Source organism: Primulina huaijiensis, chromosome 6 (genome assembly GCF_012295235.1).
Source record: "Primulina huaijiensis isolate GDHJ02 chromosome 6, ASM1229523v2, whole genome shotgun sequence".
Classification (NCBI taxonomy): domain Eukaryota; kingdom Viridiplantae; phylum Streptophyta; class Magnoliopsida; order Lamiales; family Gesneriaceae; genus Primulina; species Primulina huaijiensis.
The window spans coordinates 18,235,574-18,253,135 of record NC_133311.1 but is presented as its reverse complement, the minus strand read 5'-3'; the positions used below and the strand labels follow the sequence as shown (position 1 = coordinate 18,253,135).

The window sequence follows — 17,562 nt, the reverse complement described above, 5'->3', positions numbered from 1 at the left end:
ATATTCAAGTACCATAAAATTTTAGTGATAAAAACTCGACATGCAATTAAAGATGGTTTTATTGGTGTCTCTAGTCCACCGGTGTTGCCAATGACATGCAATGGTTCCTCGACATATCCACAAGGCGGAAGGGAGCATCGTCTTCGTTCCGCCATGAAAGCCGCCCCAAATGACATCAAGTTGTTAGGTTCCGTGGCTTCTCAACCATACAATATCTCCGTCTCAGCACTTCTAAACCCATTTTTGCACCAGGAATCGACGATTCCTACAAGCCAGTTTCAGCCCCGCCCCCGAAAGCAGCTGCTGCCCCAGCCAATGAAGTGCCACCTCCTGCTGTTGCTGAAAGCCCCGAGGAAGTGGTGGCCGATGCTCCCGCTGAAGCTGACTGCCCCAAGGCTTCAGACGCTGCTGCTGATGCTCCTGCGGCTGGCCCATCTGCTGACCCCGATGATCAAACCAAACCCAAAAGCGTCGCGGGAAAAAATGCTATTTCCGGCGCGTCTCTTGGGTTCGTGGTGTCGTTGGCTTCATTACTCGCGGTTCATTAAATTGAATTATTGGTTATTAATGATGATTTAATGACAATTTTGTGGTATATTTATTTTGTATAGATCAATGAGAAAATGCAACCAGATTTTTTTAAAAAAATTATAATTTAGAGTTCTTAGTTCTTGCTACACGAGTTTTAAATTAAGTTAAAGTAAAATATTTAATTTAAACATTTGAGTTTTTTCAATTAAAATATATTTGAGATAATAATGTATAAATATCGTAACTTCATTCTCCATATAACATAACTTTTATTTTTAAAATTATGTTTTGCCTGAACTTATTTTTTTTAATTCATAATAATACATATCGTACATTATATATAATGTAATATTATATAATATTACATACACAGATTTGCTATTTAAAACCTTTAACTAACGAATTGAAGAATGTTGAATAAAATTATAAAACCATCGACACAAATATGTATCACACTTTAAATTTTTTGTTAATCCTGTAAATTAACAAAGCACTCCTCGCCACAAAAATATATCGATCAAGTTCTTGATCACCAATGATATACCAGTTAAATTCCACGAGAATTTTGAGGTGTTAATTTCTCGTGTTCAACAATCACAGGCTAATTCAATGATTCACATGATCGATTATTATCTATGTTCTTGTAACCCTCAAAAAAGTTTTGTATATGCTAAAATGTATTGAAATATGATCCTTCAACTGTAGCTTACTTTACCATATAAACTGCATTTCCAGCAGGGCTGAAAAAATGTTCGGATTTCTTAGAACTGCGAGTTTTTGTTCCATGATAGACATCTCAGCCTACGCTTGGATCCGTCTCTCCACATCATGCAAAGAAAGTGCATCAGTTACCAATTTTATCTTGTCTAATCTGATCAGAAATAAATGTTTACAGACTTGCTATACAGAGATTCAATTTATGTTACTTTAGCACATTTTCGGACGGAAATTTGATAACTCCTAAAAATAACTGAAGTTGCTTTTATTGTTTCTAAAATGTTAAGAAAACATACTTTTAGAAAGTAGATAGCACTGGCCTTTACAATGAAGTGCAGATTGCCGTAGTCAAGAAGCACGTTAACATCTTTAATAGCAGGCTGCAACTGTTGAACTGTCAACATGGATGTAAGACCAGTGGTGTAGCTTTGTCTTAGTATAAGAACCACCAAGAACGATAAAATGAGCACAAACCTAGACAATTTGCTTACCACCTTCTCCTCTGAAAAAAATATATATACAATTTAAATTGTGGGCATTAGATATGCATGTTATAAAACTTCTAATTTAAAGGATGGAATTGGCTTACTATGAGCAAACACCAAATACATGCCAACTTGATGCCAAGGAGGGCCCCTGAAATCTTCATTTATACGATGTTCCAGAATCCAGATCAAACACCCAAAAAAAACAAAAGAGCAAAAGCTTGTCAACCAAAGTTCCCAAGTCAAAGCTGGCGTTACAAATACCCATGCATTTTTGCTCATATCTTCTTTTATTGGTACAACCATCGAAACAGTAGAAGCTAAATATGGCAGTGTGAAATCAACATATTGTTGCTTATTTGCTAAAATAGTTACATCTACAGCAACAGCATATAGTTCTTCTGTTCATTGATCAGAAAAAGGGATCGGATAGCCATATAATCAGTTAAATAGTGAATGTGATCGCATACTTCTTGAAATGTAAACTCTTATCACCCTCCCCACCTCCAAATAGTTGAAAGCAGTACTGATGATACTCACTCCTAGGTATACTTGATATGTCATATCATTGTAAGTACCAGCCCTCTTGTGATCAGGTGTTGCAAATGAAGTATTTTCATACACTCTTACTTTTGCATGTTTATATATTATTTCATATATTTCAAATTCATTTCTGAAGTGCAACCTAATTAAGAGTTTTTCACACGAGATTTATTGAAAATATTATGGACCACATCCCAATTCCCACGTAGGAGGATACATTTCTACTATCGAATGTACTTATTAGAGGAATGCACGCCAATATCCCCCGAGAAACCTTAATTATGTATAGTATTTTTAATTAAATTGTAAGATTTATTACTCATTAGGAAACTAATTATATTTCAATCCTTCTTTTTGAAAAAGAAATTTTTTATCTATAGTTTGTTTAAAAAATTTAATTTTTTGTTATTACTTACTGATCATTTGACGGTGAACTCCAAAAGTAGTGCGAGTTGTCAGATGTGAGACTCGATTATAATTCATAACAAACCCTTCTCCAAAATTTTATATATATATAATATAATATATGTATGTATGTGTTGTGTAAGATTATGATGAAATTAACTTTGTTCTCAAAATAAATCAATCTTTTAAAATATTTCTATATATGCATATATAAAATAGAATCTAATGGTCCATAAAAAAAAAAATTAAATCAATGGATCTAATGGTCCAGAAAAAATTTGAATCCAATGGAGTAGGGAATTTTTTTAAAACAATCTAATGGGTTGGCCCAAATATTTTGAGCCCAAGTTTCTATTTCTTACAAGTTAGAATCTAGTCTCAAAGCCTCAGTGCCTGTCCTCTCAATTCCTTCCGCTCGCAGCTGCTTGGGGCCGCCGTCTCCACCGCTGTCGCCACCCTAATCAGTTCAATTCTCCGGAACCAATGCAATCTGTAAGTGGAAGTTGCTCTCTCTGCCATTGCAATGCCTGTACAGATTCTAACTTTTTAAATATTTAAGTTCCAGCTTTTATTCCCCGCTCAAGAATCTAATTTTCTTCTACGAGTACTGTGCGGGAGCTTCCAAATTATTGAGTCATTGAGAGACCTAATTTCTCTTTATTGTTCGAAATACAGCTTCGACTTGATCGAATCTCGGTAAGAGCATTTCTTGAATTTTTTGATCGCGTATCTTCAATTTCGGAGGCGTGGATTGACAAAAATTGTCATATTTTTTCCAACATTTTTTGAAGTAGGTGTGTGATTAGCGTTCAGAATGATAATGAAATCTCAGATGGCGAAGGAGAGCCGAGGGGTGCAGTTTTCAACGTGTTGGATGCGTTGTTGAAAGGAAGTTTAGATCGCTTAAAAGCAATGAGGTTTGTTTTGACAACTTTAATTGGTTGCTTGTTCTTAAATCTGGGTCTCATATGAATTGAAGTTCGATGCTCAGGGACGAACTTTTTTCCTACAAAAAGAAATAAACATCAAATTTATTTATTTTTAATTGAGAAGTTATTTTGCTCCGGATCAACGTAGTTTTCCAGTCTGTTTCTTAATTTTATTCGATATGCATTTCAGTTGAGGAGTTGTTTGCTCTGGCTCAGTTTCCTTATTTTTTCTCGATTTTAGTTAGATATTATTAGTGTAATTTACAGTAGATGGTACTCGGAAATTTGCATTGCTTGCGGCTTTCGAATACAGGAATTTTAAGCCCGTGTCTAGGAGAGATTGAGATACCTAGTTCAATATATTTCTACTCGTGCATTGGACCTTGCCACAGAAATTTATCCTTTTTAGTACCGAATTAGTTGTTATTCACAAGCATAATTTGATGGTGGTAGGTGCGATGGGCTATTCTGTGTATTAGGAGTCACCGAAAGTCTGAAACTAAAACTTAAACCGTCTGATATTAATTCAAAATCTTGTGACACCATTATCTTTAGACCGAGTCACTGACCATAATGTTGAATTTCACCTAAAGATCAAATTTGTTAATCATTATGTTGAAGTTATGTGAGAAAACTATGACAAACTTGGCATCCATTAACGACTTCTGAGCATGATAGCTTCTATTAATGTTTATCGCATGTATTTAACTCAAACTCAAAATATATGCAGGGAAAGCATAAGTTGGGTTCATACAAGGGGTTGTGGTGCTATCTTGGAAACAGATTACAGTGGTGATATAACTCTTATAAGGTCTTTGTGTTTGGAAGGTAAGTTAGGAGCAGCCATATACATTTGGACTAATATGGTTCAGCAGCTTAGACTTCCTGATGTTGTAACTCACAATTACCTTTTAAATGCAATATGCAAAAGCGGTGACTTAGGGAAGGCAGAGTGGCTTGTTAGGGAGATGATATTCCAGGGACCCTTTCCTACTTGCGCTACTTTTAACACTTTAATGAACGGTTATTGTCTTGTCAATAAAGTGGATAAGGGTCTGGATCTTTTTTCTACCATGGCTAATCATGGAATCAGGCCAAACAGAGTCTCGTGTAATATTCTCGTGCATGCCCTTTGCCAGAAGGGTTTGTTAGAGGATGCGAGAAAGCTTCTTGAGAAGATACTGGGAGATGATAATGATGGGGAAACCTCAGAGTTAATCACTTCAACTATCCTCATGGACGGTCACTTCAAGACTGGGAACACGCTTGAAGCGCTCACTTGTTGGAATGATGTAGTCTTAAGGGGTATAGAGGCTGATGTTGTAGCATATAATGTTATCATTCATGGACGCTCTGCTATCGGAGGCATGAAAGGTGCATATAAATCGTTGTGCCAAATGTTTAAAAGTGGTCATCTTCCTGATGTTATTACGTATAATACACTAATTGGCAAGCTTTGCAAGGCAGGCAGGATCAACGAGGCATGTTATGTTTTTGGTGATATGTCAATGATGGGTGTTTCCCCTGATCACGTCACATACAAAATGATTATCCAAGGTTTGTGCATTAATGGGGATGCAGTTAGAGCTAATAATTTTCTTTGTCACATGTTAGAGTTCTCCATCAGACCAGATCCTCTCATTTTCAATGTCATAATTCAGGCCTTTGGAAAATGTGGAGACATACATAAGGCATTGTCTGTGAGAAATCTAATGGTTGAACTTGGTGTACTACCTAATATTTACACTTACAATGCCCTGATTCACGCACAAGTAAGACATGGAAATATCGATCAGGTTCATTACCTGAAGAAAGAGATGCTATTAAATGGTGTTTTCCCTGATTTAGTCACTTACAATATGTTGATTGGTGTTGCTTGTAATATTGGTCTCTTAAGTTCTGCTCTCCAACTACATGATGAGATGCTCAGGAAAGGGTGTGATCCAGATATTGTAACTTACACTATATTACTTAAGCATTACTGTTTACGAGGTAGCATGAAGAAGGCAGAAGAGCTCTTTTTAAAGGTGCTTTGGTCTGGTTTACGAATGGATCATATTCCGTTTCTTATACTAATGAAGAGATACTTCAAGATGAGAGAGCTAGATAAAGTATTTGATCTTTACTTGATATGGTTAAAGAAAGGAATTTGAGTGGTTTTAATATTTAATTACATGTCAGCAACCAAAAGCTTTCACATTTGTATGAAGCTTTCGCTTGGTATGTTGCAGCTTGGATTTCTAGTTGAGGTATGCTTTCACAACTGTTCTACCTTTTTGTCCTCTCTGTTTCTATTATTTTGATTCTCCATTTATTCAAACCGTTTTTCACTCTTATTTTTCTTTCTTCTCAACGTTTTTATTTCCAATGTTATTTATTATTTTCTAAATAACCAGTAACTTTTTATCTTATGTTTAGAATGCAAGTAATTAGGGATCGAGCTCTTATATTTCACTTGCACGTTGTTATTGTCTTTTGTCTCAAATTTACTTTTCTTGCTTCCTGGATTTTAGCAACATAACTTAAAAATTGGTTGAATTCTAGAGTCGAAATGGACGAGGCCTGCCTTGTTGAAGCATTTGCGAGCCAGAACCATGGAGAAAATGGCATTGGCTTTGGATTTGAGGCGTTCATGGTGGCTCCTTTCAAATTGGATAATAACTTCCATCATTGGCATGAAAGCAGCAGATGCCCGTTGTAGATAAAGTGTGAGGATATTTGTAAACAGACGAGTGTCGGATTCAACGCCACAAACTTGAAGTTGGAGTTATCTAATGATGTCAGGAGAGAGATAAGGTTTTTAAATTACCGTTTTTCTATACTAGTTTCACCAAAACACGGTGCCTGATAAAGTTCAAAATACGTTTTAGGCGCATCCAGAAGGTGGTACTAAAAAACACGAGCTCACAGATCAAGATGCTGGAATAATTGCGCAATGGTTTGCAGAAACCAGAGGTAAATAAATGTGATAAGAGGATATGAAATGATTCCATGTAATTCAACTCGGACATTAATTCTTGGATTTGTTGAAGGGTGATCCACACCTTTCGCAGTGTATATTGAGGATCAGTATTGGATATAAAAATCCAAGAGTTGATGCAACATAGAATGATCCTATGGCCAAGGATGGAGAAATGCTAAAGATGTAAAAAAGATTATGATTAATGTAGATTTTCTCAATGTCTGTTCAAAAATGTATCTCATTTCATTGTCTATATGCGTCTATTGTATCTATTTTGAAATCATGATAAATGCTTGCCAATTTTCGTAATGAAACAGAATGGTAAATTTATGCCCCGTATTTCTGGAATTGATCCATTATAATTTTTATAGTTGGTAGGGAAAAATTAGAAAAAATAATATTTTTTTTATGAAAGCCATCCTGAGAATATTCCAGTTATAGAAAAGCAAATGCAAACAAAATCTTGCAAATAATTTCATGTTATATTATCTGCTTTAAAAAATAACCGGTGACAAACCAGTATAGGACAAAGTGTTATTATTTTATTTATTAATGGTTTTGGGCATAAATTCAATATTGGAGGCAATTTTTTTTGAGAAATGAATGGAGCCAAATCAAAATTGACCAAGTTTTCAGTTGGAACCCGAAAAATATGTCAATTTTGAACACACCAACTGGCCTTAGTTTTGGTTGTCAACTCCCATAATGCCCATCCCAAGTCTACCATCACCACTTCCAATGACAATTTTATTAATTGAACGTAGATTATTAGTGCTATAAAAATAAATTATCATAATAAAGTCAATCGGGTTATAATAAAACTTGTTTTTTAATCCCAACTGCATAGTCGTATTTGTGTCAAGTTTTTATCAGACCAATTTTTGTTTTTCTGCAGTCACTTATTGCCTCAAAAAATATTTTTGTACTCTCTGAGCCCACAAGTGTTTTCGAATGAAATTCAATACACAAGAGAAAGGCCTATGCCGAGACAAGGCCAAGAATTAAAGGGAGATTTGCAAAGCGCTCGGAGCTTGAAGTCGATCCCTTCATTGCTTAAGATGATGCCTCGTTTTGTGTAGTCCTCACTTTCTAATCTTGATCATCTCGTGTTCTAAGTGACGTTCAGGCTGTTGTTTTCTAAGACTCGGTGAGAGTCCACGCAAGCTCAATTTTGGGTTATAATCTTGATCATAACTCGTGGGAATGCTGTGAGACCTTGCCACCTTGGAGGATCAAAGATCTTTTTTCTGTTCAGATGGTGTCTCACAAGTTGGTACGCTGTAAGAATATAATGGGGCACTTATTTCTTTTGGTTAATGACAATAAACGAAAGGAAGTTAGTTGGAATCTTGAGTTCTATATTATATTGAACAGCACGGGAAAGCTTGGTAACCGGAAGACTGCACCATCACCGATTCACAGAGATCCAAGAAAGTGCAAGGAACAGAGATAAAGTTTGTGAGATTGAGGGAATAGACTCGATTGTAATTCTTTCATTGTCATCGACTCGTACTTGTAAAATCTCTCTTGAATTGATCAATAACGGTGGTTGTTTTCTTCCAGTGAACGTAGGCCGGAAGCTTGGCCGAACCGATTAAAGTTCTTCTCTTCATTGAGTTTTAACAATATCAATAAGGGATTTCGAGTTTTTGAAGTTTGGTGGATGTTAATGTAATATTGAATCCAACTTCAAGATAAGGAAAAAAAAACATGCATTACCTTCAATGCATCTTGTTTTGCATATGTAGTTTGTTTGAATTATTAGAACTTGAAATGCTTTTTTTTTTTAAGAAATGTTTTTCAAATTTAGTAATTACTCTTTGAAATCTAAGCAAATTCAAACAATTAATGCGGCATAAGACTACGGCGATTGGTGATAGAGGAAACACATATATAGATAGCCACACGAAAATAGCTAGAAAAAATTAGCCTTAAAAAAAACAATTCGAAACGATTAGATTTCGTTTGTACAAATACTTTAACAACGTTTTTAGTACTTTGTAAGTAAAAAAACTTAAAGTATGCCTCTGAATAAATTTTTTGTAAAATTTTTTGAAAATATTTTATAAAAGTGTTATCCCAATATAATTTTTAAAAAACAATTGAGATGTGTTTTTTTTAATGTTTTTAAAAATGAAAATAATGATCAAAATCAAAACATATTATTTTTAACTGTAAAAATGTTTTTATTAAATAATTGATAAAATATATATTTGTTCTTAAACAATTTTTAAAAATTTTGCAAAAATATTTTTGTAAAAACTTTTTATAAATACTTTTCCCAACACATTTTCATCTGACTAGAGGAGAAAAAATATCTTGAAAGAAAAGGCAGTCACAAGAATGACCCATATCAACCGGGCTACAAATGATTAATGGGCTTTCCAATAAGAATAGGCTTTCTATTTAAACTATATTTTTAATAACTAATTACATTTTTTTAAAAATAATAACTAAATATTTTTAATTACGAAATATATGAAGGAATTAGTAAAAAATATAGCATGTTATAATAAGCCGATAAATAAATGTTTAAGCCTTCAATGCCTAGACGGTAAATATTTGTGAGAAACGATCTCACGGGTCGTATTTTATGAGATGAATATCTTATTTGAGTCATCTATTAAAAATATTACTTTTTATTGTGAATATCGATAGGGTTGACTCGTCTGACGTCTCAAAGATAAAGATTCGTGAGATCGTCTTTCACAAAATACCTACTCTAAAAAAAAGGGTATCTTTTTAAGATATTGACGTTTCAAATATTCTCATTCCTTGTGAATTAAATGCTTCCACTACACTAAGAATATTGAAGTTCAAAATATTTTTAAATTGTTTATTGTATTTAAAGTTGAAAGAATTTCGATTCGCAAAAATAGATGCAAAGCCACAAAGGTAATTCATAAATTTGGGCAAAACTTTTTGAGTAGGTCTCTTATTAGACGGTCTCACGAATCTTTATCTGTGAGACGGGTCAATCCTACCGATATTCACAATAAAAAATAATACTTTTAGCATAAAAAATAATACTTTTCCATGAATGACCCAAATAAGAGATCCGTCTCACAAAATATGACCCGTGAGACTGTCTCACACAAGTTTTGGCCAAACTTTTTTATTCGATTTGTCAAGTTTAATGATTTCTCATCAAGTTGTGGTTTACAAACTTGATTTTTTTTTTTAAAGCCTCACCAACTTGATTTATAAACTAGAACATGGTAAAAGCATACCATAGACTAAAAAAAAACCTTGCAAAGTTTAACTATATTAGATAATATAGTTCAATTATTTGGTACCAACATCATACATAAATTATTTTTACGAAACAAAACTCATACGACACCGTTTTACGAATTAATTTTATGTGATAGACAACCAATTCTATTAATAAAAAATATTATATAGATTAAATCGACACATCTCACGTATACATCTGCTATATCGTCTCATCAAAAGCCTTTATGTGCATCATTTAAATTTTAATTAGAAGATAAATATTTTGATACCGAACTCTGAATTCAGAACCGGGTAAGCTTCGAAAAAATTCCTGACCCGCAAAGAACCGCAATATATAAAGTGATAGACCAGAATTGGTTCTGGCAATCTGATAGTACGCGGTCCATTTTCAGAGGAATTAGCGTTCAAGTTCAACGATTTGAGAGGGCTCGAATTCAAGATGCAGATCTTTGTAAAAACCCTAACTGGAAAAACTATAACGCTCGAGGTCGAAAGCAGTGACACCATCGACATCGTCAAGGCCAAGATTCAGGTCTGATCGTTTTCCTATTTATTTATTACTGTTGTCGATTTTCCTTCTTTTGTGTCGATCATCATTTTGGTTTTTTCGAGTTTTTTTATCCAATTATGTTCTTTTTGGTTCGTCTCTGTTGCTGTTATGCTTGTTGGTCAAGCCTGTTCCTTTTGTTTTCCTGTTTTGTAGTTGCTGATGATGTTGATTGAATTAGTTGGATTCTAGCAATTTGTTGTTATCTTTATGAGAGGAAAAGTTTGCATCAAATTGTGTATATTTTTTGAAGGAGCTTGAATGATCAGTTGTTCAGTTGCTAATATCTGCCACGATCATGGATGAATCTTGGTGGGAATATACACGAGTGCACTAGATTATGATACGCCTGAAAGTTATTAATTGGTTACATACTTGTTCAGGTATATGTTATAGGTAAAATTTTGATGATCGTTTATTATTGAACAAACATATCGAGTTGGGAGAGGAGGGGACGTTCTCAGGCAGGTTGTGAGAGAGCAATCACCCCTCTCTAGTGAAAAAGAGTATAACTGTAATTTTATAAAAAGCTACCCCCTACCCCTCGACGATCTCTGCCAATTTTGATTTCCCTGATCCTATCCTAGTTGCTGTTGGGGAAAAGATTGAATACATGCAATAGAAGACATATGCTTGACCATTGCTCCTCTTTTACCTTTTTTTCTTGTTTGAGGAATGGCTGGATGGTAGTGCTGAAACATGAAAAGAAAGATTCTGTTTTTGGTTTCTGAATTTTAGTATGAGCAGTGTTTTTTTTTCCTTCTATCATACCTGCATTGTATTCTACAATTAAACAAACGGGAGAATTACTGGTCTTAGGACAAGGAAGGCATAGCTCCAGACCAGCAGAGGCTCATATTTGCGGGTAAACAGTTGGAAGATGGCAGAACCTTGGCAGATTACAATATCCAGAAAGAATCAACTCTTCACCTCGTTTTGAGACTTAGGGGAGGAACAATGATAAAAGTTAAGACCCTTACTGGAAAGGAAATTGAAATCGACATTGAGCCTACTGATACCATTGACCGGATCAAGGAACGAGTCGAGGAGAAGGAAGGAATTCCTCCTGTGCAACAAAGGTTAGTCATGTTTTCTTTAATTGATTTAGCGTTATTGTTATCTTTGTTTATTTTCTCACTTGACGTTGAGATGTTCTATGCCATACCAATCAATTTTTCAGTTCCGATGCCATTAAATCTTTTTACCTTTTGGAATGAAGTGCTTATGGGTAACAATAAGTTCAAATTCTCGATATAAATCTCCATTTATTTTGTTGGTCTAGTTAGCTATAGTTCAGTTATCTCAAATCCTTTTACTGCAGAACTATAGCCTCGAATATTGGAGAAATAAAATGCACATATAAAACAGGTATTCTCCAACTATCATTGCTAACACGATTAATCTGCCACGTTTTCCTTTAGGCTTATATATGCTGGAAAGCAGCTTGCAGACGACAAAACTGCCAAGGATTACAACATCGAAGGTGGCTCTGTTCTTCATCTTGTTCTTGCTTTGAGGGGTGGTTGTCTTTAGACAGTTGCTTGGGTTTTTCGAACAATTTGCAGTGAACTGCTAAAATTTGATGTACTCTCTGGAAACCAATAATTCCGGTTAAAAATCCGTAGAATTCTAGCATTCAGGAAGTTTTATCTTATCTCCACTTGTGTATGATCATCTTGCGTTGTGTTCTCGTACAATTTTGAATCATGTAAAATCTCATCGTCGAATCCTCAAATTGGATCGAGTTTCGTATCTCAATCTATGGGTTTTGGCAATCACCTCAAAGTGTTACGTAATCCTTTACTTCTTGCCGGAGCTATGAGAATGATTTCTGCGTTTGTGATGTTTGTCGTATATCGAAGATATTGAGGTAAAATAATAATAAATTATTAGATTTTTCAAAAGTTAAAAAACCACGAGTCATATTTTAGTACTTAAAACCATCTGTTTACAACATATTGTTAAATCGTCTCGTATTAACAGTGGATGAAAGATATATAGAAGATAGAGAGCACAACCTTCAAGAAAAATGTGGCAACAAGATCCAGATAAAGATATACCAAAGGCTCTAAAAACTTCACATCAAATTTAAGGGTTACTCGTTAAGTGGGAAATCTAAAGTTACACGTTCTTCAGGTCTAAATCACTTCTTAAATAAAGAGTTGGAACAAACCGAGCCGGATATATTTTCAATTTAATCCAGAGTTGTTATTTGAGGGTTCGGGATGGTTAGCAAGAAACCGGACCACGACAATGGTTATGTTGTCAGCGCTGCCTCTCTTATATGCTTCCTGCATCAGCCGTTTCGCTGCTTCTTCAGGTTCTTGGATCGGTTTAGTCATGGAAACGGCTTCCTGGGAAAAAAATGATATAAACCAAAAAAAGTTGACCTGAATCAAGGTGAGGACATGAAATATATGCGTTATCCATAAGGGAGCGAGTTACGGGAATCAAATCACTCTCCTAAAATTATTAAAATTTGAGTTATTTCTAAAAATACAAGTTTTGCACTGTCAAAATCCATGATCCCCCCACCCCCCACCCCACCCCACCAACTGAAATACTAGGCTGTCATGAGATATCTGGGGGAATAACTTTTGTAAAATTTTATTTTTAAAAAACAACCTTCTTTTATTTGAATGTATTCAAACACACGTGAGAAGATTATTTTTTAAAAAATATTTGACCAAAGTTATTTTGTTAACTACTCAGTCATTCATTGCCTTCAAGAATCAAAATTTCTAAACAGATGTGTCACCTGGTTCGTTACTACGTCCCAAAGTCCATCACTCGCGAGGATAAGAAACTCGAGGGTGTCATCAACTTTTTCCTCCTGTGGAATTCAAACAATGATATTGTTGGTTAGATATTGGATTTCGTCTGCAGCTTCCTATATAGGCAGAATATTTTTTTCAGATTTCTTTTCAACAGAGAACATACTATAATCTGCTAAAAAGTCTCGAGAAATGGCTACATACTGCTTCAACAGTGTCAATTTTATCCTATATGTATACATTTTTTCACCAAAATTCTTACACCATACCCTAATTTCTGGATCAGCAACCACATACTGCTTCAACAGTCTATCACCAAATGCTCGAGATACAGCCAGCACTCCTCCCACTCTCCAAGTTCCTGCAGGCAATATCCAAAGAAAAGAAAGCCAAAAAATAATGACACGACATTCCTCAGAAACCTCGGATGAATAGAACATGACCATCTTTTTCTACCTGCCCACATCACAAAACCTCCAGCATCTTCAATTCGCTGCCTCTCATCTGTTTGGTCTGGTTTGTGATCTCGAGAGACAGCAATGGCTGCAAGATATAAATAAACATTTAATCAAATCATACAATATACTCCAGAGAATATCTCGGAGTAACGAAATAAGAAGATTTATGGCTAATCAGCTGATCCAACAGTATGACATATCTTATAGTTCGATATATTTATGGCTCCTGATTTCATGTTTTAAACTAAGCACTGATGTAAAGAAATTTTTGGTCCCCCACCCCAAGAAAAAAAAAAATTTAAGCAGGGAAAATTGAGTTTGTTTCAGGTGATTGAAAAGAGATTAATTAAAAAAAAGAATGCTACCCTTGCCACCCCTGGAAATAACAGCCCTCGAATCCCCAACATTTGCTACCAACAAACGGTCCCCAACAAGGATTGCAGTGGAAGCAGTCGACCCAGCATCCCTATTCTGATTGTTTTCTGATTTCAGGAACTCTGAGTCTGTATGACAGTATGCATCAGCTGTAAAGGGAAACATACCGAAAAAATGAAGTAAGAGCAAGTAAAAATTGACCTATAGAGCGCTAAGTCGTAAACATCGTAGCAATACAATCACATACCTATAGCAGATTTGGTAGCAGAAATAAACTTTGGGTGCCTGATCAGATAACTAAAAAGGTTTTGCTTGACATATTCTGCAGCTCGAGCTCCCCCATGACCTAAATAAAAAAAAAAGGGTACATTACGTAAATAAAGGCTCCAAACCATCCATCTCTCTACAGCAAAGATAAATACTAAAAATTCCAAAAAATTCTGACATGATGCAACAAACCAGACAGCAACTGTTCACGCAAACTTGTGGAATTATCATTAAGTCATATGGTAGTAAAACAGAGTCCTTAAAGGGTTAGGTGCAAGAAATTTGTCTGCAACTCCATAGCATAAATGTGTAAATTTTAATGAGTTTATTATTACTGACACTTTGTTTCGAGTAAACTCTACGGCAAACTCATTTTATGATTGTAGTAATATTATACTAATGAAAAAATTAATTTTGATAGCTGTTGCATATAACATTTTTGCCACTTATTATCAACTGGTTCGATAATCGTTGGGCAGATCGGTAGAACCGTGATTCTTTACAGGCCAAGCGTTGCTAAGCTAAAGGCAGAAGAGAAGAAGAAACAAGTTCAAAGGGTTTATTCGAAAAGGCAATCTATGTCAAAACAATCTCCAAAGGTAAGTCTTTTATGTACTCATTTTAAATATTTTGTAGGACTCGCAAAGTTTCTTTCTTCTGCTCTTGATTTTTATGACACGGGTGGACCCAGCAGACCAACAAGACCTTCGCTTCCCAATATATAATGTTTCAAGTTTCATGCTGAACTGAAATGCAGAGTGAAAGAGAAAATCACATTCGACCACATCCAAGCTCCGTGAAAGATTTAAAATGTTGAATTAAAGGACGACTTTATGGGTTCCACAAACCATGGACGAAAGAATGAGTTCTTTTCCCAAAACTTTCACCCATGCACAGAACAGCATGTATGAGCCAGTGCCTAGAATGTGGTGTGTCCATGTTTGTGCGTGTGTGTATGTGTGTGTGAGAGAGAGAGAGAGAGACCGTCAAATACTCCAAAGAGACCAACCACCTCCCCCTCCACACCATCAATCCTCGTGTCGTAAAAATCCTCCATTGAAGATCTTTTACCTGGAAAACTTGAGTATCCATAGCTAAATTTTCCATTGTGACTGCAAGAAGGTATGATACATCAAAGTTACACAGCATTGCACATGACCTTTTCTTCATTGGTGCAATGGAAATATCACCGAATCCTTGAAACCACAAACATCAATAATGAACAAATTTAAGAAACTAAAAAGAAAAATCTCAATGAACAAATCATAATGCTTGTAAACCATAACCACTATATTATACGAATTTAAACAGTTGTAAATAACAAGACCATTTTCCTTGTTAGATTTACGTTATCAAATTCCTAATATCGAAAAGGACGAACAATATATAAAGAAACGATAATACAGGGCAAAAAACTAAAAATTAGTTTTATAAGTTTTTTACTTAGCAGACAGGGTGATCTCAACGGTATCCGCACACGCACATTGACAAACACAGCCCAAATAGGAGTTTCCATTATCAGACGTAAGCAATTAAATGCTGCCTCATCGCACATGCTTTGAAAACTCAATGACCAAAACTCTGACACATGAAAACAAACCCCGATTCTCAGCCGACCCGACAGAAACCAGACCGAATAAGACGTCACAGAACAAAGCCACCGACCACTTTTAACTTACCAAACTCAAGATTGACACACGAGCCAAACAAAAAGGCAATGGAAATTTATCACCTCCATATAATTATTCTATCACATACAAAGCACAACTGCAAGTTCAAATTTAGAACAAGATCGTGCAAATTATTGCATAAATACTATACACACGCGCACATACAGCTGTAGGACCCAATTCAAACCAGCCAAACTAACTAGTATTTTGGGGTAACTCTTGATTTAGGGCTTTGGCAAGAAAATGGTAAAAATTTCAAAAACAATAAATAGAACGGCTAAGAGAAGAATATAATAACCTGAGGCCGCCACCACTGACCGGGGCATCGTCGACATGGATTTGGTTTGTTGATTGTGGCAACACTGAATTCAGATAACCCATATAACCAATCTTTATCTTAAATTTTAAATTTCAATCCTCTATGGCTTTTATTTTTTTATCTTTCCAAGTCCAATGAGAAAATAACCAAATTTTTCCTCTTATATCTGTGACTAACAAATCTAGACAACCCAAAATGCGAATTTTCTTAGCTAATTGGTGTAAAGAAGAGCACAGACGAAGAAGCTCACACCATCACAGCATGTGAGGTAATTTCAATTCCAGTATCGCATTTCAAAATCCAACCTGCCAACCAAAATAAAAAAGATAAATGAAACAAATCCCATCAAACTTGATATTCATGAATAGATTTATAAGAAACTAGAGACATATTATGAAACATAAAAATGAAGAACTCCCACAATCACAGAGTTAAAACATCTAATCTAAAAGGCGGAAAAGATTTGCCTGTGTACATATGTATCTGTTAACATACATCAAAACCATAAAACAAGAATTATATTTTCCTTCTACATATATTTCTTGGCTTCAAAAATGAAATACGGTTCAATAAACTTCTTGATCACTTTGTATCATTTTGCACGCGTATAAGAACACAGAGAAAGAATGCATGAAAATTATGCATCGTAAATTGAATGCTATATCTTGAATGTGTGTGTGTAGAGAAATAGGGAGATGCAGAGACAGCGGACCTGGAGGCAGGAGTTGGAGATGAGAGACATGATCATGATGAGAGAGAAGAATAAGCTTGAAAGATGGAAAGCAAAATGGAAAAGACCAAGCTGAAATTGATTTATTCAATCAATCCAAATTGTGTAAAGTTTTTAATTTCTTTCTTGGATTCTTTACTAATATCATAATATATTTTCAAGAAACAGAAAAAATATTTCTTTAAATAATATGGTGATCATTTTTATTCGTTTGTTTGGGAATTTATTATTGTCAAATAATAATTGTTAGTTTTTTTTTTGAAATTATTATTTTTATTTAATTTTGAGTACTATGTTAGCCGAAAAATGAGCTCGTCTGAGAGGAGAGCAAACGACAAAAATTGGTGTAACTTGAATTGCGGTTGCCATACACTTGGCTCCCAAGCATAAAAAGAGGTGTCCATTTAAGTTCATTCTCATTTAATTCCCAACCATGCTGAGATAATATTTTATTTCAGAAAAGATTGAGTACATTTTTTTTTAGAAAACAAATATTAGTACTTTTTGTTCATGTAATTATCTAAATTCATGTATAAGCTTATATATTATATTATGTAATTATTTGAATTCAAAATAAAAAATATATAAAATCCATGAGACATACTAAATTGTT

General features: G+C 34.8%; 3 protein-coding genes across 6 annotated transcripts; 2 read left to right on the top strand and 1 right to left on the bottom strand.

The window, feature by feature from the left end:
• Positions 1-3,059: 3,059 nt before the first annotated feature.
• Positions 3,060-6,825, top strand: LOC140979937 (uncharacterized). Its single transcript, XM_073445599.1, has 6 exons — positions 3,060-3,173; positions 3,247-3,377; positions 3,476-3,598; positions 4,341-5,859; positions 6,155-6,406; positions 6,481-6,825. Exons 1-4 carry the CDS (start codon positions 3,165-3,167, stop codon positions 5,761-5,763), a joined length of 1,686 nt encoding a protein of 561 aa, XP_073301700.1. The 5' UTR covers positions 3,060-3,164; the 3' UTR covers positions 5,764-5,859; positions 6,155-6,406; positions 6,481-6,825.
• A 3,262-nt stretch (positions 6,826-10,087) lies between these two features.
• LOC140978424 (ubiquitin-NEDD8-like protein RUB2) lies at positions 10,088-12,134 on the top strand. Its single transcript, XM_073443436.1, has 3 exons — positions 10,088-10,341; positions 11,176-11,435; positions 11,778-12,134. The coding sequence occupies exons 1-3, from the start codon at positions 10,249-10,251 to the stop codon at positions 11,887-11,889; spliced, it is 465 nt and encodes a 154-aa protein (XP_073299537.1). The 5' UTR covers positions 10,088-10,248; the 3' UTR covers positions 11,890-12,134.
• A 225-nt stretch (positions 12,135-12,359) lies between these two features.
• LOC140979936 (probable protein phosphatase 2C 59) lies at positions 12,360-17,088 on the bottom strand. Of its 4 annotated transcripts, none has more exons than XM_073445596.1 (9): positions 16,932-17,088; positions 16,199-16,524; positions 15,215-15,342; positions 14,211-14,309; positions 13,954-14,091; positions 13,587-13,673; positions 13,400-13,491; positions 13,115-13,189; positions 12,360-12,710 (listed from the first exon to the last, which is right to left on the bottom strand). In XM_073445596.1, the coding sequence occupies exons 2-9, from the start codon at positions 16,279-16,281 to the stop codon at positions 12,546-12,548; spliced, it is 867 nt and encodes a 288-aa protein (XP_073301697.1). In that variant the 5' UTR covers positions 16,282-16,524; positions 16,932-17,088; the 3' UTR covers positions 12,360-12,545. The 4 variants fall into 4 exon arrangements, with proteins under 4 accessions (XP_073301697.1, XP_073301698.1, XP_073301696.1 ...); XM_073445597.1 differs by having other exon boundaries at positions 12,363-12,710; positions 13,954-14,112; positions 15,302-15,342; positions 16,932-17,087; XM_073445595.1 differs by having other exon boundaries at positions 12,364-12,710; positions 13,954-14,112; positions 16,932-17,087.
• Positions 17,089-17,562: the final 474 nt, after the last annotated feature.

Bases quoted from the DNA above. Each gene is read 5' to 3' on its own strand.
- LOC140979937 (XM_073445599.1), top strand. The intron at 3,378-3,475 runs GTAAGAGCATTT...TTTTTGAAGTAG, and splicing joins TTCGACTTGATCGAATCTCG to GTGTGTGATTAGCGTTCAGA. The intron at 3,599-4,340 runs GTTTGTTTTGAC...AAATATATGCAG, and splicing joins GATCGCTTAAAAGCAATGAG to GGAAAGCATAAGTTGGGTTC.
- LOC140978424 (XM_073443436.1), top strand. From the start codon at position 10,249: ATGCAGATCTTTGTAAAAACCCTAACTGGAAAAACTATAACGCTCGAG. The intron at 10,342-11,175 runs GTCTGATCGTTT...TACTGGTCTTAG, and splicing joins TCGTCAAGGCCAAGATTCAG to GACAAGGAAGGCATAGCTCC. The intron at 11,436-11,777 runs GTTAGTCATGTT...GTTTTCCTTTAG, and splicing joins ATTCCTCCTGTGCAACAAAG to GCTTATATATGCTGGAAAGC.
- LOC140979936 (XM_073445595.1), bottom strand. From the start codon at position 16,281: ATGGGTTATCTGAATTCAGTGTTGCCACAATCAACAAACCAAATCCAT. The intron at 15,343-16,198 runs GTTATTATATTC...ACCTTCTTGCAG, and splicing joins GTCAGTGGTGGCGGCCTCAG to TCACAATGGAAAATTTAGCT. The intron at 14,113-14,210 runs GTATGTGATTGT...TTCCCTTTACAG, and splicing joins TGCTACCAAATCTGCTATAG to CTGATGCATACTGTCATACA.